The sequence below is a fragment of the Salvelinus alpinus genome, chromosome 3 (assembly GCF_045679555.1).
Source record: "Salvelinus alpinus chromosome 3, SLU_Salpinus.1, whole genome shotgun sequence".
Classification (NCBI taxonomy): Eukaryota; Metazoa; Chordata; class Actinopteri; order Salmoniformes; family Salmonidae; genus Salvelinus; species Salvelinus alpinus.
Window position 1 is genome coordinate 16,186,279 of NC_092088.1, and position 20,845 is coordinate 16,207,123.

General features: G+C 40.9%; 2 protein-coding genes across 6 annotated transcripts in view; one reads left to right on the forward strand and one right to left on the reverse strand.

The window, feature by feature from the left end:
• LOC139570102 (phosphatidylcholine:ceramide cholinephosphotransferase 1-like) overlaps positions 1 to 9,937 on the reverse strand; it is a 38,982-nt gene extending 29,045 nt beyond the window's left edge. The window contains exon 1 of one of the 2 annotated variants that reach the window (XM_071391644.1): positions 9,655 to 9,937. The gene's annotated coding sequence lies outside the window, so the exon portion shown is untranslated. Of the gene's footprint in view, positions 1 to 8,830; positions 9,109 to 9,654 lie in introns of those variants that run through there. The other variant, XM_071391645.1, reaches the window with a different exon arrangement.
• Positions 9,938 to 10,036: 99 nt separating this feature from the next.
• Positions 10,037 to 20,726, forward strand: LOC139570101 (multiple inositol polyphosphate phosphatase 1-like). 4 transcript variants are annotated; one of them, XM_071391641.1, is made up of 5 exons: positions 10,037 to 10,137; positions 14,276 to 14,470; positions 14,597 to 14,694; positions 14,806 to 14,936; positions 17,758 to 20,726. In XM_071391641.1, exons 2-5 carry the CDS (start codon positions 14,311 to 14,313, stop codon positions 18,125 to 18,127), a joined length of 759 nt encoding a protein of 252 aa, XP_071247742.1. In that variant the 5' UTR covers positions 10,037 to 10,137; positions 14,276 to 14,310; the 3' UTR covers positions 18,128 to 20,726. The 4 variants fall into 4 exon arrangements, with proteins under 4 accessions (XP_071247742.1, XP_071247743.1, XP_071247740.1 ...); XM_071391642.1 differs by having other exon boundaries at positions 10,041 to 10,131; XM_071391639.1 differs by lacking the exon at positions 10,037 to 10,137 and adding an exon at positions 13,346 to 14,011.
• The last annotated feature ends 119 nt before the right edge of the window (positions 20,727 to 20,845 follow it).

Consider the following 20,845-nt stretch of genomic DNA (forward strand, 5'->3'; position numbering starts at 1 on the left):
GTCATAATTATGTCAAATTTGGGCAAATTAATTACGGTCTTTGTTAAGAAATTGTCTTCACAGTTCGCAATGAGCCAGACGGCCCAAACTGCTCCATATACACTGACTCTGTTTACACTGAAAGTGACACAATTTCCCTAGTTAATATTGCCTGCTAACATGAATTTCTTTTAACTAAATATGCAAGTTAAAAAATATATACTTGTGTATTTATTTTAAGAAAGGCATTGATGTTTATGGTTAGGTACATTGGTGCTACGATTGTGCTTTTTTCACATGCGCTTTTGTTAAATCACCCGTTTGGTGAAGTAGGCTGTGATTCGATGATAAATTAACAGGCACCGCATAGATTATATGCAACGCAGGACAAACTAGTTAAACTAGTAATATCATCAACCATGTGCAGTTAACTAGTAATTATGCTAAGATTGATTGATTTTTATAAAGGCAAGTTTAATGCTAGCTAGCAACTTACCTTGGCTCCTTGCTGCACTCGCGTAACAGGCGATCAGCCTGTTTCCTCGTGGATTGCAATGGAATCTGCCATAACCGGCATCCAAAAATGCAGATGACCAATTGTTATAAACTTGAAAATCGGCCCTAATTAATTGGACTCGAACCAGGATCTCTAGTGGCACAGCTAGCACGGCGCTGCAGTGCCTTGCGCCACTCGGGAGGCCCATCTGATGGTATTTCTGATTGGTTTAATGCATCATCACTAATGACCTGTGGCACTTCTCAAAGTAATGTTTTCACTTCAAAACAGCAAGCAAATGAAACCTAGTTTCACATCCATTGAGAATTACAATAGTTCCTCAATGTATTTGAGAAATTGTTCCAGCACTCTCCCTTTCGATAACCACTCAGCGTGTAAGGGAAAAAATGTCATGCTTTAATCCAGAGGAAATGTCATAAAATAGGCCTACCTGATTACTTCTTATCAGTGCTTGACTTGGACTGAAATAGGTTCCGGTCCTCATTTTGGGTGTTGGTACAGTTTATATTTACTTTTGAGCTAATATTCTATAATATCTGATGGCGCCGGATGGGAAGGCTCCAGTCTTATCGGCTCTTAACCTACCATTTTGTTTTCTCGCGTTTTTCGTAACTTGTTTTGTACATAATGTTGCAGCTACCGTCTCTTATGACCGAAAAGAGCTTCTGGACATAAGAACTGTGATTGCTCACCTCAAACTGGACAAAGAGTTCTTCAATGAGTCGGACGGGAGGGATATAATACAGACACCCGACCAGGCCCTGATCCCAATTATTCGCTGGAGAAGGAAACGCGATTTCGCGGAAAGAGATCAGAGTGCCCATACCTTCCGTCCTGCTAGCTAACGTTCAATCGGTGGAAAATAAATGGGACGAACTGAAAGCACGTTTATCCTACCAACGGGACATTTAAAAACTGTAATATCTTATGTTTCACAGAGTCGTGGCTGAACGACAACATTAAGAACATAAAGCTGGCGGGTTATACACTGTATCGGCAGGATAGAACAGCAGCCTCTGGTAAGAAACGGGGCAGGGGCCTATGCATTTATGTAAACAACAGCTGGTGCATGATATCTAAGGAAGTCTCAAGGTTTTGCTCGCCTGAGGTAGAGTATCTCATGATTAGCTGTAGACCACACTATCTCCCTAGAGAGTTTATCTGTATTTTTCAGAGCAGTCTACATACCACCACAGACCGATGCTGGCACTAAAACCGCACTCAATGAGCTGTATACTGCAATACGCAAACAGAAAAACGCTCATCCAGAGGCGGCGCTCCTAGTGGCCAGGGACTTTAATACAGGGAAACTAAAATCAGTTTTACCAAATTTCTACCAGCATGTTAAAATCTTATTTTTTCAATAATTTTTTTTTTTTTAACTCGACCAGCTTTACTCCACACACAGAGACACGTACAAAGCTCTCCATCGCCCTCCATTTGGCAAATCTGACCATAATGCTTTCCTCCTGATTCCTGCTTACAAGCTCAAATTTAAGCAGGAAGCACCAGTGACTGTCTATTTAAAAAAAAAGTGGTCAGATGAAGCAGATGCTAAACTACAGGACTGTTTTGCTAGCACAGACTGGAATATGTTCCGGTATTCTTCCGATGGCATTGAGGAGTACACCACATCAGTCATTGGCTTCATCAATAAGTGCATCGAGGACGTCGTCCGCACAGTGACTGTACGTACATACCCCGACTAGAAGTCATGGATTACAGGCAACATTCGCACTGAGCTAAAGGGTAGAGCTGCCGCTTTCAAGGAGCAGAACTCAACCCGGAAGCTTATAAGAAATCCCGCTATGCCGTCTGACAAACCATCAAACAGGCAAAGCGTCAATACATTACTAAGATTGAATTATACTTCACCGGCTCCGAAGCTCGTCCGATGTGGCATGGCCTGCAAACTATTACAGACTACAAAAGGGAAGCACAGCTGCGCTGCCCAGGGACACGAGCCTACCAGACAAGCTAAATAACTTCTATGCTTGCTTCAAGGCAAGTAACACTGAAACATGCATGATAGCATCAGCTGTTCCGGACGACTGTGATCACGCTCTCCGCAGCCGATGTGAGTAAGACCTTTAAAACAGGTCAACATTCACAAGGCCGCAGGGCCAGACGGATTACCAGGACGTGTACTCCGAGCATGCACTGACCAACTGGCAAGTGTCTTCACTGACATTTTCAACCTCTCCCTGTCTAATACCAACATGTTTCAAGCAGTGTGCCCAAGAACACTAAGGTAACATGCCTAAATGAGTACCGACCCGTAGCACTCATGTCTGTAGCCATAGAATTCTTTGAAAGGCTGGTCATGGCGCACAACACCATTATCCCAGAAACCCTAGACCCACTCCAATTTGCATTACGCACCAACAGATGATGCAATCTCTATTGCACTCCATACTGCCCTTTCACATTGGGCAAAAGGAACACCTATGTGAGAATGCTGTTCATTGACTACAGCTCAGCGTTCAAGTGGCCTCAAAGCTCATCACTAAGCTGAGGACCCTGGAACTAAACACCTCCCTCTGCAACTGGATCCGGACCTTCCTGACGGGCCACCCCCAGGTGGTAAGGGTAGGTAACAACACATCCGCAATGCTGATCCTCAACACGGGACCCCTCAGGGGTGCGTCCTCAGTCCACTCGACTGCACGGCCAGGCACAACTCCAACACAATCATTAAGTTTGCTGATGACAACAGTGGTAGGTCTGATCACCGACAACGATGAGACAGCCTATACAGAGTTCAGATACCTGACCGTGTGGGGCAAGGACAACAACCTCTCCCTCAATGGGATCAAGATTTATTTTTAAAAATCTGGATATTTTATATATGCAGGCTGCAATGTTTTTATTTAGGCTATTTTTACATATAGTTGGCATTGGCAATAGAAGTTACTTTAGGTTTGTATCATTTACATTTAGATAGCATTTTAATTAACCAAATTAAACTGTTTCACGAAAATGTAAAATGTGCAAATGAAAACCATAACTGGCATATAGATCAGTAGAAATGGTAATATAAATAGAAATGGTAATATAAATTGGTATTCAACATGAGAAAGGTTGCCGACTCCTTTACCGGCAACTTCAGGAGAGTAATGGCAGAATCTGCAAAAGCCAGCAGGAGGAGAATAGTTGGGTCAGGTAAAGTTTTTTTTTCCTTCTGGTCATCTAGATCTCTGACGCCCTCTTGAGGCATTGATCTTATTTCATCAAACCGTAAGCTTAAAGCATCATACAAGCTCAATGCTTATAGTTGATTTCATTAAAGCACACGTCATATACATACACGGAAAAATACCCATAAAAGAACAGATGATTTTCGGTTGACCAAGATTTTCTTTAGGTCGGGGACAGCCCTATGTGAGACCATTCATATTGGCATTGTGTCATTGTTCTGCCACATGGAAGTCAACTCAATTTGAAACCGGCCAGAGGGCAAAATCAGAGAACAATTTGAAATTTCCCCAATTTGCATATTCTATTACTATTTCCTAAGAACACAATGAATTGCTGCCATCTAGACTCAGGGGTAGACGTAACATAGTAAATGAAAATCTGGGACACTCAAATTAGTATGATGTGTTATGTATTAAATTTGTGGATGTCCATCATCCATTTCTTATGATAGGTTACATTTTACCATTTGTATGATATCGTACAAATTGCAATTCATACAATATGTTACAAATTTGCAATACATATAGGTTGCAAATTCCAATTTGTTGTGGCTAACGTTAGCTAGGCGGCTAACGTTAGCTAGGCGGCTAACTTTAGCTAGGCATTTGGATTAGGGGTTAATGTTAGAGTTAACTAACATGCTAAGTAGTTGCAAAGTACCTAAAAAGTAGTATCAAAGTTTCTAACTAGCCAAAATGCTAAAGTTGTCTGGAATGAGATTCGAACAAGCAACCTTTGGGTTGCTAGACGTTGACGTTTTTGCCTTAATTAACCTTCTGTCTTATGTAACCATACCAAATGTAACACATTAATGAGTGTCCCAGATTTTTTGTTTACTATGTTATGTCTAGTCCATGAGACCAGCCTGGAAATTGACACCAAATGTTTTAATATATGGCATGGTATTATTCCATCCAGATGAAATACAAGAGCAGGCCAACAGCCCTATTGTCCAAAATAGCACCAGACCTTGTAGAATAGAATACATGTTCTCTGTTCTGCATGTTTATTTGGTAATAGCTAATTAGACATTGTAGATCCAATCACAACCTTTCCCCTGCTGGATCCTTAAGTTAATTAAGACTGTGCAGAAGCAGCAGCCCAAGAAGACGGGCAGGAACTTCAGAAAGAGTCTGCTCAAGGCCAACAACATGAAGCCACAGAATGAACTGCTATACTAGTTAAGCCTATACTATTTCAAACTTTGAAGGTGCAAGTCAATCTGCATCCAAGAGCCCAGGGGCACCGGGGCCTGTCCAAGTTTAATTAATCGTAACGGGAGAGAGAGAAAATAATCAGGGATGTGAAGACAAGACAGCAGGGCTGAATCTCTAATTTAATTAAAGCTTAAGAGGCAAGTTATTGTTGCAGCTTCTGTCCTGAGTGCTCATTCATATCCTCAGCAATCATGTGATGGTGGAGACTCATGCACGCTGGAAATCTAGGCCTAACTAGCTACACGATCAAAGTTTTGATTGAGAAGAAATTAAGTGCTCACAGAATATAGGCTAATCATTATCTGTTTGGCGACAGTGGTTGGTCTTACTGGCAAAACCAACACCATCTGTCTTCATTGTTTTACCCTACAGCCTTTTGAAATACAATGTTTACATTATCTAGATTCAAGGCTATAGGCAGACACTCAGTTTACATTATCTTCAGTTAGAAGAAAACAAGTAGGCCTATATCCTGGGCATGCATAAACATTCCACCCCCTCAATGTCACTGTGTTTTTACAAGATTCACATGACAGGATATGGAATTGACACATCATATACAGTAGCAAGAAAAAGTATGTGAACCCTTTGGAATTACCTGGATTTCTGCATAAATTGGTCATAAAATCTTCATCCAAGTAACAACAATAGACAAACACAGTCTGCTTAAACTAATAACAAACAACTATAAGTGTTCATGTCTTTATTGAACACACTGTGTAAACATTCACAGTGCAAAGTATGTGAACCCTTAGATTTAATAACTAGTTGACCATCTTTTGGCAGCAATAACATCAACCAAACATTTTCTGTAGTTGGGGATCAGACCTGCTCAACAGTCAGGAGGAATTTTGGGCCATTCCGCTTTACAAAACTGTTTCAGTTCAGCAATATTCTTGGGATGTCTGGTGTGAACCGCTGACGACGTCATGCCACAGCATCTCAAATCAGGTTGAGGTCAGGACTCTGACTTGGCCACTCCAGAAGGCGCATTTTCTTCTGTTGAAGCCATTCTGTTGTTGATTTACTTCTGTGTTTTGGGTCGTTGTCCTGTTGCGTCACCCAACTTCTGTTGACCTTCAAATTCGTAGAGCCTCTTACATTCTCCTGCAAAATGTCTTGATAAACTTGGGAATTCATTTTTCTGTCGATGATAGCAAGCTGTCCAGGCCCTAGGGCCGCCCCAAACCATGATGCTCCCTCCACCATACTTTACAGTTGGGATGAGGTTGATGTTGGTGTGCTGGGCCTTTTTTCCCCTCCACAGTGTTGCGTGTTCCTTCCAAACAACTCAACTTTAGATTAATCTGTCCACAGAATACATCCAGGTGCTCTTTTGCGAACTTCAGACATGCAGCAATGTTTTTTTTTGGACAGCAGTGGCTTCTTCCATGGTGTTCTCCCATAAGCACCATTCTTGTTTAGTGTTTTACGTATTGTAGACTCGTCAACAGAGATGTTAACATCTTCCAGAGATTTCTGTAAGTCTTTAGCTGACACTCTAGGATTCTTTTAACCTCATTGAGCACTATGCGGGGTGCTCTTGCAGTCATCTTTGCAGGACGGCCACTGCTAGGGAGAGTAGCAACAGTGCTGAAACTTCTCCATTTGTCTTACCATGGACTGACTTCTAGAGATACGTTTAACCCTTTTCAGCTAGGTCTGAGATCTATTTTGTTCGAGGCATGGTTCACATCAGGCAATGCTTCTTGTGAATGGCAAACTCGAATTTGGGGTTTTAGGGCAACGTAGCTCTAACCAACATCTATCTCGTGTCATTGATTGGACTCCAGGTTAGCTGACTCCAATTAGCTTTTGGAGAAGTCATTAGCCTAGGGGTTTACATACTTTTCCCAACCTACACTGAATGTTTAAATTTTGTATTCAATAGACAAAAAAGATACAATAATGTGTGTTTCATTAGTTTTAGCACACTGCGTTTACCTATTGTTGTGACTTAGATGAAGATTAGATCAAATTTTATGACCAATTCATGCAGAAATCCAGGTAATTCCAAAAGGGTTCACATACTTTTTCTTGCCACTGTAAGGTACGTGCTATATGGATCCCTGGGACATCCCTACCCTGCTGAAATTTTCCAAAAAATGTAAGGGTTAGATAAGGGTTGTAATTATAGTTAGTGTAGGGATGTCCCAAGGGTCCCAAATAGCAATGGCCCATCATATATGAAATGGTTTTCTGCTGATCTGTCCTTGAACTGTGATGGTATAGGAGGCTACCTTGATTTTGGATAGTAATTAAATGTTAGCTCTTCTTCAAGAGGGTCATGATCATTTTAAACCTCATGCTTCCCGTGTATGTGCTCTGCAAGCAGGTAAGCAATGTGTAGAATCATTGAAAGCAGTGTTTTCTGGCATGGCTAATGTTCGGCGTGTTCAGTTGCTTGTCATGGGCGGCAGGTAGCCAAGTGGTTATTAAGCGCGTTGAGCCAGTAACCGAAAAGTAGCTGGTTCAAATCCCCAACCGACTAGGTGAAAAATCTGTCGATGTACCCTTGAGCAAGGTACTTAACCCTAATTGCTCCTGTAAGTCGCTCTGGATAAGAGCGTCTGCTGAATGACTAAATTGTAAATGCTTACCACGTGTAGACGAAACATGCTCTAAGTCACCTAGCATCTGTGCCCTGGTTGAGTTATAAAATTTGAAGAAAAAAAATATTTTAATCTTGGCACAGCTGCAGACCCACACAAATCATACAATGGATCCATTCCTCCAAGGACAGTTTATACCTCACTGGCCTCGAGTGTCTCACTTTTTCCACACACAAAAGCCAAAGCTCTCAATGACCACATTAAAACAAACCACAAGGAGACCACACAAGGGGCTTTGGTATCTCATTCTGGATGGCTAAAGGAGGCAAAAGTTGCCTTGGAAATTAATACCGCCTCTGTTTTAAAGCCCAAATATGCTGCTAAACATCCACTTAGGCTACAATTTGGAATAGTTGATTGCCTGCCTGAGGAACATTTATCTGTGATATGTCTTTCATGCTTGTGAACAAAAACATTTTTAAAAGACAATGCAAGTAATTTATATCTATACACCTATGATCATCAACTAGATTCAGCAACAGGACGATTTTTTCTTGAGCGGAATAAACTTGTAGACTGCAAATTGACCACAAGAAGCAAAATGGTATAATATTGGGCAAAAATATAATTTCAAGCCTTGCTTACATTTGTATACAATCACATGTCTCTATTATGTGTGGGAATACTTGGGAACACATTGCCAAAATTTAAATAACTTGGAGCTGACTTCCTGGTGTTTTTAGTCTTATGTCCAACAAAAATTCTAAACAAGTTTTTTTGGTTGTTGTTGAAAACGTGGGGGCCAAATAATACCACCCGTCAGTTGGGGAACCGTGCTCTACACCTTTATCATGTTAAGAAAATCTATATCATGTGATATGTTTATCATTGCAGGATTCATTCTTTATAAACAATAAAAGATCCTATATTTCACTGCACTAGTGTCACTTCTCTCTGGAGATGGATCCAGCTGCACCCCTTTCTGTTGCCTGGGAAACGAAGGTAAGGAGTGGTTGATGAAAGGTGTCCTCCACTAAATACACCTTGGTGATTTCTAATGAGCCATGGATAGCCACTGACTCCTGGCATAATACTAACGGGAAATGCCTCTTCGCTATCAGCCACTAGACCAAACTGTATTTACAGTCACGTTGATTGCAATGACTGAATATTAATGTCATTGACAGAATTAGCCATGTAGTTGGCAAAAAGATCGAGAAATCACTGCCACGGGCGCGCCGAGTAAAGACAGATTTATCGAGTCAAATCACCTACCTTCATGCCCTCGCAGCGCCTACTCTCGTTAAACTAGCGAGCCAGCAAAAGTTTATGCATGAAAGCTGTTTGGCATCTTATTTCATCCTCACCTTGACCTGAAATGCATCAGGTGTGCAGTCAGAAGCTCCCCGAGTCACGAAACCTGTCAAACAGACCCAGAAATAGATTGTGTGGCGTACGATAGAAGAGTCCTTGCCTCCGATAAATGGAGAAAATGCAAAGGCGCCCTATATTCCTACGGCAGTTTCACTAATGCACAGCCCAGTACTCGTTTTTACTGAGCTACTAATCACGAGCAGCTACGTAACTGTAAAATCCTGGAAATGTGCAAATCTCGGGAGAATATATGTGCCTCATGCTCAAGCACATCAAAAGCTTTTCACAGTGCTCTTTTTATACTGTATGGTAGTCCCCCTCTGGTGGAGAGAAGCGGTATTTTCCTGATAGAAACCATATGGCAGGGAGCAAAAAAAGAATACAAATACATTTTAAATAATTTTCGTTGTTGGACATAAACGACTGTAAAAATCACCGGGTAATCAGTTCAAAGTGATATTAAGTTAGGAAATCTGTTCTCAAGTATTCCCACGCATAAATAGAGAGGCATATGTGAGCGTATCCCATTGTAATCAAGGTTTGAAATGATTCTGTTTTTGCCAAACTATATCCGTTTGGTATTCTTGCGGTCAATTTGCAGTGTACGAATGATGTATAACTATGTTCCAGACCCCGAACATTCACCCAAGGAAAAATCTGCCCACTGCTGAATTTAAATTGGGGGCCATAGCGGGTAATCTTGCCTGTGGACCAGATGGTGAATTTCTAAATACACCGTTTGGAACATGACAATGTTTGATTCTGGAAATTGTCCTTTACAAGCCGGAATGTTGCATACAATTATATTTTAACTTACTCTGCCGATTGTCTGTAGTTTTGGTCCTTCAGCTGGTCGAAAGTTGAGAGAAAATATCCACAGGAAAGTATTGTTTACCCGACCTTTAAGAGCGCCAGTACTGAAGTTGAAATTTCTATCACCTGGCACATGCGCAAAATCATGTAAAAACCTGCAAGACATCGTATACTATGAATGGCTCGTGTGCAAGAGCAAAACACATATTGATTGCCACACACACATAGGCTGTGTTTAGACAGGCTGAACAATTCTGATATTTTTTCCACAAATTGGTATTTTGACCAATAACACTTTATCTTTTCTGGGGGCTGATCTGATTGGTCAAAAGACCAATTAATGAAAAACTAAAAGATCAGAATTGGGCTGGCTGTCTAAAAGCAGCATGTGTGTAGACCTAGGTTTTGAAGTTGGTTTAATAATAATTTCCTGTGTATATTTTCTCTCAAATTTCAAACAGCTGAGGGACCAACTGGCTGAGTAAGAGTAAATATATTTTTATTCTACGTTCCTGACAGACCAGGGACATTTAGGATTTTTCTATGTAAATGTATATGATATTGTCTACATAATTTGAAGACTGGGGGTAATCACCTCAATGACATTGTCTCCACTAAGGTATAGAGCCCTTTCTGTGTTTACAAACATTTCCAAACCAGGGCGATGCACGCAAGTTGGTGGCAGAACAAGTGGGAGTTCTTGTAGAACGCCAGCAAAAAAAAGCCTATAATTACATGTTGTTTATGACTGCATTTCACACTACTTTTGGATTATAATTGTATTTTAAGGCTCGTATGAATGTCTTACTCAATAAAATGTTCGTCATCGCAAATCGACTGCATACTTCAACCAGTAAAATGGCTCTTTGGCTAGCTTTTGCTATAGCCTATATCAACGAGCGTTAGCATTCTAGCTAACAACCGCTGCATCCAAAATAGTTATTTTGCAAACACAACCAAATATAATCTTAGCGACTGTTCAAACAAGAATCCAAACATAATTGTAAGTATATGAGAACCACAAAAAAACATTGATTTTGTTTAGAAGTAATAAAAACATACTAGATTTATGTTGAATGGACGCAGATGGCAATGGCTTTCTTACTGCAACCAAGAGTCGTGTGCATAACGGCAGTGTGTCATGAACTGGAAAAGGGTCTATATCATATATGTCAGAGTCAAGGCCCGCGGGCCACATCCGGCCCGCGAGAAGGTTTTTTACGGCCCCTGGGATGATCTTGATTTATTATTAGAACCGGCCCGCAGACCGCAGCAAGCCGGCAGCCCGCAGATCTTTTACACGCACCAATACTACATTTCCCACAATGCAACGGTGACGCACCGAGCAGTAGGCTGCTGTGTAAATGAGATGGAGCTGCCTTGGGAAAAACTCGTGGGTTTGACAACCGACGGAGCACCTGCGATGTGTGGACACAGGAGCGGACTGGTGGCGAAGATACGGGAAAAGATGCAAGAGGAAAACGCGACAGGTGAGCTGACAGCTTATCATTGTATCATACACCAGGAAGCGTTGTGCGGTAAAGCCTTGAAAATGGAGCATGTAATGAGCATCATCACGCGCACAGTTAACTTTATCAGAGCCAAAGGTTTGAATCACCGCCAGTTCAAGGCATTTCTGACGGAGTTAGAAACGGAGCATGGTGATTTGCCTTATCACACAGAGGTGCGATGGCTAAGCCAGGGAAAGGTGCTTCAAAGATGTTTCGAGCTTCGTGAGGAGATTTGTCTGTTCTTGGACAGCAAAGGGAAAGACACAACACAACTCCGAGACGAAATGTTTCTGTGTGAAATGGCTTTTCTGTGTGACATTACGAGTCATCTGAATGCAATGAACTTGCAGCTGCAGGGTCGGGATCATGTCATCTCTGATATGTACAGTACAGTGAAGGCATTTAAAACCAAACTGACTCTGTGGGAGACGCAGATGCGGAAAGAAAATTTGAGCCACTTTCCCAGCTGCCAGACCATGAAAGAGAAGCTCTCTACCAGTGCGTTCCCGAGCGCACAGTTGGCTGATAAAATAGGTATGCTTGCCGCTGACTTTCGACGCCGATTTGCTGACTTTGAAGCACAAAAAAGCAGGTTGGAACTGCTCGGTAACCCATTTGCTGTTGACGTGGAAAGCTCACCACCAAACCTCCAAATGGAGTTGATTGACCTCCAATGCAATGATGCACTGAGGGCAAAATATGCGGCAGTGGGTGCTGCGGAGTTCGCCCGTTTCCTCCCCGACACAATGCCCCAGCTGCGCATCCAGGCTGCTCAAACGTTGTCTATGTTTGGCAGCACATACCTGTGTGAACAACTGTTTTCTTTGATGAACCTGAACAAAACATCACACAGAAGTCGACTTACTGCTGAACACCTCCACTCAATTCTGAGGATTTCCTCAGCTCAGAGCCTTACCCCGAACATTGATGAACTTGTGGAAAAGATGGGACACCACCAAGTATCACCCTCAACCTCAAACAAGTGAACATTACTGTGCAATCACATATTTAGAGTTTTTACTCAGTTCAAGTTTAAAAGTTAAAGTTTAATATTTGTTTTCACTGCATGTTACTTCTCCTTAAACAAAGTGTTGTTTTTGATTAATAGATTTTTGCACTTTATTTTATTGTATTTCAATCCAATTATATTTTAAAAATATTTCAGTTGAGTGGATGATAGAAAATTGCTATTATTGTTTTTTTCTTTGAAGTAAATTTAGCCCACTTTTGCTAAAATAGAAAATATAGGCTACTGATGGTGCCTTGAATACCGGTTTCTTTCATTTAATGTTCATGTTATGGGGATTTTTATATAAAGGAAATTTGTCTTTTGTGTCTGTTGAAAATTAAAGATTACTGACAGAGCCATAAGAAAATATTGCTTTATTTATCTGATCATATTGGAATATATTTGTTAGGTTTTCAGTAGGTTCAATTAGGTTCACTAGACTATATGCGTCATTTAAAAATTTTTCAATGAACATTCGAACAGTCCGGCCCTCGGCTTGTAGCTAAATTTTTTATTTGGCCCTCCGTCCATTTGACTTTGACACCCCTGGTCTATATGGTTGAGTCCCCGTCGTACGCCATAAACTCTTAAAGAATGATGTTGAAACCACAGGGCTGTTTTTTGAATATTGTTTTGATTTCCTTCATCCCTGAGCAACTTTTGTTTAATAATCTTGATTTCTGTCCAATTTCTAAAAAGGTCATTGATCCAGGGTTTTACCAAATATATTTTTAGAACTAAACAGGGACCACCGCCTGTTGTTTCCAATGGGACAAAATGAATCATAGTCGGCAGAGCCAAGCATGAGTTAGCGAGATCCTATTGGCGCGTTCTAGAATATGTTTACGTTAGGCAACGCATACTCTGAAGTACGCCTGTGCAAAATAACTCAATTTGCCCTTGCACTCCTAGACACTGCGATTTGTAGAAACTTTGGCAAAGGGTAAAGTCTACGAAACTTGCCTACTATGTTAGTAACATATTCTAGTTTTTGAAAGAACTGTATTGACATTAAATGTTTCATAGATTAAAAAATAAATAACATCTTCTCCCAATGCCGGCCACTGGGCTTCCTCTCATCACCATATTTGGTGGTGGGTACAAACGCCAAGCGGATGCATCAGATGTATGCATCTGGTTAAACATCTGGTTTTAGGGTGGGCCTCGTCGCACACGAAAACGCAGCGATATATTACGGTTGGCCGGCTGGTGGAGCTCCGTTTTTTGTGTTCAAAGTTCGCAGCGAAACAACAACAAAGCAGGAAACAATGCGATAGCTTAGCTAACTTAGTTTAGTAGTTAAATAATCAATTGTTCCTACCTCAACTAATTTGACGAAATGACAACTGCGTTATCTAAACAAAGTTTGTTGTTCATGACATTTAGTCTTGCTTTGACCAGGTTTTCATACTGCTCAGTTGCAAATGCTAACGTCAATTCAAACATACCTGCGATTGCAAATCATTTTGGAACGAAAGGCAGATATGAGGAGGTTAACCGTTATCTCATTAATGACATTCTCTCGGTAAACAAATCCATTTTAAAACCAGTATGTACCAATAGCACGGCTATTCATGTGACCGCTATTATTCGGCATGGTACACGATATCTATCGACCAAAAATATAAAAATTATGCAACGGCTTTACGACCTTGTTCTAAACGAGGCAATGAATACTGATAAATGGCTGAAGGATATCAAAACCAAGTGGGAAATGTGGTACACTGACGACATGGATGGCAAGCTTGTGGAGAAGGGGCGAGATGACCATAGGCATCTGGCTGTCAGGTTGGCAACACTGTTTCCATCTCTGATATCCGAGGAAAACCTCAGAGCCCACCGTATCCGTTTCATCACTAGCTCTAAACACAGATGCGTGGACAGCATTGTAGCATTTCAAGAGGGCCTACTCAACCTTTGGAAAGTGACAGGGGCGTTTGTTTGTACAGCAAAGCTAGCTAGTTTTGTCGTTTTGCTATTCCTTGAATGATATTCACTCTTACACTGATTACTATTGTTACAGCTGAGAGGGATTTGTTGGGGGTGAGATCTGAGACAATGTACAATGTTTGGACTTATTGTATTCTGTTTTTGTCTTGTTGCAGAAGTTGGACCCAGCCACAAAATCAACGATGAGTTGATGAGGTTCTTTGACCAGTGTCAGAAATTTGTTGAGGACGTAGAGAACAACCAAACTGCCCTGGAAGAGGTCCACCTCTTCAAGGCCTCAGCAGAGATGAAAAGAGTGCAGATGAAGATGGCTGACCAGCTGCAAGTGCCATACAATCGCATCACACCAGGTTGTTTGGTTCCAAATCTTTGCCACTTTGTGTAGTGGAGGGAGTTAATCATGTTACGGCTGAAACTTACTATCCTATTGTGCCAGTTACATTTGTTCACTAATCCTCCTTTTTTTTTGTCACCAGATCTGGTGGAGGCTGCATTCTTCCTGTGCTCATATGAGTTTGCCATCAAATCTTTGAACTCTGCCTGGTGCAACCTGTTTGATGAGACTGACGCCCAAGTATGTACACAACATCATGGGAGCGCTATTGCCTCTGCCACAAGCAATGAAGAACCCAGTTCTGTCATAAAGATCAAATGTTCATTAATGCAATCACCTGTGCCTTTTCAGGTGCTGGAGTACAAAAATGACCTGAAACAGTACTGGAAGAGGGGCTATGGTCATGATATCAACCGCAAGTCCAGTTGCAATCTCTTTCATGACCTGTTCAATCGTCTTGATCAGGCTGCTCGTGAGATCAGGTGAGTTGGTTGTAAAGTTAAACCACAGTCTACATTAATTTTATTGTCCACCATAATCATGTAACTTGGACAAGTTCTTACAGTTCCTTCAGAAAGTATTGACACCCCTTGACTTTTTCCACATTTTGTTGTTACAAAGTGGGATTAAAATGGATTTCATTGTCAATGATCTACACAAAGTACTCTGTCAAAGTGGAAGAAAAATTCTAACGTTTGTATATCTAGATCATGGTTACATAAGTATTCAACCCCCTCAGTCAATACATGTTAGAATCACATTTGCCAGCGATTACAGCGGTGTGTATTTCTGGATAAGTCTAAGAGCTTTGCTCACCTGGATTGTACAAAATGTGCACATTATAACTTTTAAAAATTCTTCAAGCTCTCAAGTTGGTTGTTGATCATTGCTAGACAGTCTTGCCATAGATTTTTTTAAACCAATTTTAAGTAAAAACTGTAACTTGGCCACACATTCAATGTTGTCTTGGTAAGCAACTCCAGTGTACAGTCGTGGCCAAAAGTTTTGAGAATGACACAAATATAAATTTCCACAAAGTTTGCTGCTTCAGTGTCTTTAGATATTTTTGTCAGATGTTACTATGGAATACTGAAGTATAATTACAAGCATTTCACACGTGTCAAAGGCTTTTATTGACAATTACATGAAGTTGATGCAAAGAGTCAATATTTGCAGTGTTGACCCTTCTTTTTCAAGACCTCTGCAATCCGCCCTGGCATGCTGTCAATTAACTTCTGGGCCACATCCCGACTGATGGCAGTCCATTCTTGCATAATCAATGCTTGGAGTTTGTCAGAATTTGTGGGTTTTTGTTTGTCCACCCGCCTCTTGAGGATTGACCACAAGTTCTCAATGGGATTAAGGTCTGGGGAGTTTCCTGGCCATGGACACAAAATACCGATGTTTTGTTCCCTGAGCCACTTAGTTATCACTTTTGCCTTATGGCAAGGTGCTCCATCATGCTGGAAAAGGCATTGTTTGTCACCAAACTTCCTGGATGGTTGGGAGAAGTTGCTCTCAGAGGATGTGTTGGTACCATTCTTTATTCATGGCTGTGTTCTTAGACAAAATTGTGAGTGAGCCCACTCCCTTGGCTGAGAAGCAACCCCACACATGAATGGTCTCAGGATGCTTTACTGTTTGCATGACACAGGAGTGATGGTAGCGCTCACCTTGTCTTCTCCGGACAAGCTTTTTTCCGGATACCCCAAACAATCGGAAAGGGGATTCATCAGAGAACATGACTTTACCTCAGTCCTCAGCAGTCCAATCCCTGTTCCTTTTGCAGAATATCAGTCTGTTCCTGATGTTTTTCCTGGAGAGAAGTGGCTTCTTTGCTGCCCTTGACACCAGGCCATCCTCCAAAACTCTTTGCCTCACTGTGCGTGCAGATGCATTCACACCTGCCTGCTGCCATTACTGAGCAAGCTCTACTGGTGGTGCCCCGATCCCGCAGCGGAATTAACTTTAGGAGACGGTCCTGTCTCTTGCTGGACTTTCTTGGGCACCCTGAAGCCTTCTTCACAACTATTGAACCGCTCTCCTTGAAGTTCTTAATCATCCGATAAATGGTTGTTTTAGGTGCAATCTTGCTGGCAGCAATATCCTTGCCTGTGAAGCCCTTTTTGTGCAAAGCAATGATGACGGCACATGTTTCCTTGCAGGTAACCATTATTGACAGAGGAAAAACAATGATTCCAAGCACCACCCTCCTTTTGAAGCTTCCAGTCTGTTATTCGAACTCAATCAGCATGACAGTGATCTCCTGCCTTGTACTCGTCAACACTCACACCTGTGTTAACGAGAGAATCACTGACATGTCAGCTGGTCCTTTTGTGGCAGGGCTGAAATGCAGTGGAAATGTTTTTGGGGGATTCAGTTCATATGCATGGCAAAGAGGCAAAGACTTTGCAATTCATCTGATCACTCTTCATAACATTCTGGAGTATATGCAAACGGCCATCATACAAAACTGAGGCAGCAGACTGTGAAAATTCATATTTGTGTCATTCTCTCAACTTTTGGCCACGACTGTATATTTGGCCTTGTTTTAGGTTATTGTTTTGCTGAAAGTTGAATTTGTTTTCCCGTTTCTGTTGGAAAGCAGACAACCAGGTTTTCTCTAGGATTTTGCCTGTGCTTAGCTCTATTCCATTTATTTTTATCCCCAAAAAACTCCTTAGTCCTTGCCGATGACAAGAATACCTATAACATGATGCAGCCACCACCATGCTTTAAAATATGAAGTGGTACTCCGTGACATTGTGTTGGAATTCCACTTTTACATTATGGGGTATTGTGTGTAGATCAGTGACACAATCTCAATTTAATCCATTTTAAATTCAATCTGTAACACAACGTGGAAAACTAGAGGTGTGAATACTTTCTGAAGACAGTCCCCTTGCTTGTTATTGAAAAACTATTGGGACCCTGAGGGTATATACAACACTTCCTCTCCCATGGATTGTGTTACACCTGTTTTCAAAGGGGAATGTCATTGAATAGATTGTTTCTCCCTCTGATGCATTTCACATCACTTCCCTTAGTAGTTTTTTATTTAACTAAGCAAGTCAGTTAAGAACAAATTCTTATTTACAATGACGGCCAAACCCGGACGACGCTGGGCCAATTGTGCGCCAATCGAGGCCGGATGTGATTCAGCCTGGATTCAAACCAGGGACTGTAGTGTCACCTCTTGCACTGAGACGCAGTGCCTTAGACCACTGCGCTACTCGGGAGCCCGTGTGGCTGGTTATTATCATGATTTTTGAACTGTGGATTGTCACACTTTTTTTCGTTCAGGTTTGGGCATGTATCTGAGGCTGTGAGCATCCAGGTGGGTCATGCCGAGACCCTCCTGCCCCTGTTGGCCCTCATGGGCTTCTTCAGAGACGAGACGGCCCTGACTGCTGACAACTTTGACGTGCAAAATGGCCGCACCTTCCGTACCAGCCGCATTGTGCCTTACGCAGCCAACCTGCTCTTTGTGCTGTATGACTGCAGCGAAGGACTCCGGCTACAGTTCCTCCTCAACGAGACACCTCAGAACTTCCCTGACATAATGCACCAGGCTCCACTCTACGATACGGTCAGAGAGACCTACAGAGAGCTGCTGCAAGGCTGCAATTTTGAAAAAGAGTGCGAGCTGTCCAGTCCCAACTCTGAGTTTTGAGTTTGGGGCATGTGAACGTAAAGGGCTCTCTCTAAAGGGGTTGGAGGATTCAAATGTCTGTGTCATGCAAGAGAGTGGTTTTAACGGTTTTGGCCAAAGCAGTTCCTTTGTTAATGGTCTAGCTTTTTTTTAAGTATTCAAGTCAGGTTTTACAGATATACAGGTTTCACAGATGGTGTTTACAGGTACACCCTTTTTTTTTTAGATGTCACTTTTTTTTTCTTGGCCTTTTATTTAACTAGGCAAGTCGGTTAAGAACATTCTTATTTTCAATGACGGCCTAGGAACAGTCGGTTAACTGCCTTGTTCAGGGGCAGAATGACAGATTTTTACCTTGTCAGCTCGGGGATTCGATCTTCCAACCTTTCGGTTACTAGTCCAACGCTCTAACCACTAGGCTACCTGACTTTAGCATATGAGTTATGATTGCATTCTTTTCCAGTGTCAGAATCCAGGGTCGTCATTGAGCACTCTAAAAGAGGCGTGGGAGCTTTATATTTATGTAATTTCACAATTTTGTATTGATTTATATTATAACATATTTTTCAGGTGCCTTTGTGTTGGCATACAGTATGCATTTTCCAAAAGCAGAAAGAAACACCTTATAGAATTGTATGTCTGCCACTGGATACAGTGAGCTATTCAAGTATTAGGACGTTGACATTTTTGTTGTTTTTGGCTCTGTTCTCCAGCACTTTGGATTTTAACTCATACAATGATTGCGGTTAAAGTGCAGACTGTCAGCTTTAATTTGACAGTATTTTCATCCATATCAGGTGAAGGGTTTAGAAATTACAGCACCTTTTGGGGGGGGCTCTGTACACCATTTGGGATTTGAAGTGATTCAATGACTGAGGTTAGTGTGGACTGTCAGGTTTTAATTAGTGTATTTTCATCCATATCAGGTGAACCATTTTAGAAATTGTTCATAAACACTTCTACAAATGCTAACCTTCCCTGTTTTATTGTAATGGTGAGGTTAGGATGTCTTGGGTATGATATTTATGCTTCTGTCTCACTCATAATTTTTCAGGACTATCCATTGTCATGGTAGCATCCACATTAATGTGGAAGTGTTTACAAACATTCTATTCTTATTTACAATAAAATTTGTCTCCAAATTGACACAATACATAATTGACCATTAATTTCTATTGGGCACAAAATAATCTGAAACACAACCAAAAAGCAAATGCATTCAACAGGTTTGTAGAGTCACAAGCCTGATGTAATCATTGCACAAGCATTTTGCTACACTTGCAATAACATCTGCTAACCATGTGTATGTGACCAATAAGATTTGATCATTGCATGCTTGGAATATGAGACCAAATACTAAACCTTTGACTACTTTAATACACATAAGTGAATTTGTGCCAATACTTTTGGTCTCCTAAAATGGGACTAAGTTTTTAAAAAAGTGCTGTAATTTCTAAATGGTCATTTCTAAAATAAATTTAAAAAATACCCTGAAAATAAAAAATGACAGTCTCCACTATAACCTCAGTCATTGTATAAAAACATGTCACTAACCAGGTTTCCATCCAACCTTTTTATGCAAGTAAAGCACATGTCGGATAAAACATGTAATGACAGGCCTAATGGAAACAACATTTTTAGGTAAACTTAACAAATGTCGACCAAACACAATACCCTAGACAAAGTGGGATATTTTTGTGCCGGTAAAATTATTTATACGAGAAAAGTCGGTGGAAACGCTTTTATGCGCAAATATTGATATAATAACCATATCGAAGTTAACTTGGGAGTCACGCGACAACGTCGTGTGGTCCTCCCACTATAACTTCGGTAAAGCATGCAGTTTATTAGGCTACAGATGAACACTTTATGGACTTCACAGGGTGATGAAAATGCAAGGCGATGAGCTTGATGCGCCTTTCAAATAAATATCGAGGGTCTTATTCTGGTGACATGATAATCTATGCTCTACTGTTTGACAAATACAAAATGATCTATTTTGTTAATTATAGTGCGTTCTAGCCAACACCGTGCAGCACGTGCCAATACTGGCTACACTCGCTAATAACTCATTGTTTTGGTAAGAACCACCAGTAGAGTTGAAAATGTGACGGAAACCCATTTTAACGTTGTTTTTTTTATTTGGTACGTGGCAATTTAACAGCATTTTGTTTTATGTGCACTACGTCATCACGCACAGCCATTTATCTGCAACAAGTCAATTTGATAAACACATCTGGAGGGAAAAGGCGCTTATTTGTTTTTATGTGGATTTTAGAATATTCTCATGAAAATCTGTCTCAATTGGATGGAAACCTTGCTACTGTCCCAATACTGTTGAAGCTCACTGTATATGCGTTGGGTTTCCTTGCTGAAAATGACCCTTTGCAATGTTATTATATATATTTTTTGCTCAATAATATGAGTAATTTGTGATTTTATATTTGTACTCATGTTTTGAAACATTTATTCCAAAATTTGCCTTTTTTTTTGTTTCAAACATTATTGGGACTGCTTTGTGAACAATACGTTTTTAAATTAGGGGTTACTTTACTTGATTATTTTCTACATTGTCATATGATTTGCGTTGAAATATTTCAGATTAAAGTAAATGTCTTGAGTTTGTTTTCTTTTGACATTTTATTCTGTATCAAATACAAATTTAGCAACCAATTTCAAAATCAGTAAATTGTCAAATAACGTTCAAATGTTCCATGACAAACAGTGATTATTTGTAAA

Excerpts from the sequence above, each read along its gene's own strand:
- LOC139570101 (XM_071391639.1), top strand. The coding sequence starts at position 13,510 with ATGACAACTGCGTTATCTAAACAAAGTTTGTTGTTCATGACATTTAGT. Across the intron at positions 14,471-14,596 it reads ATACAATCGCATCACACCAG|ATCTGGTGGAGGCTGCATTC; the intron begins GTTGTTTGGTTC and ends TTTTGTCACCAG. Across the intron at positions 14,937-17,757 it reads CAGGCTGCTCGTGAGATCAG|GTTTGGGCATGTATCTGAGG; the intron begins GTGAGTTGGTTG and ends TTTTTCGTTCAG.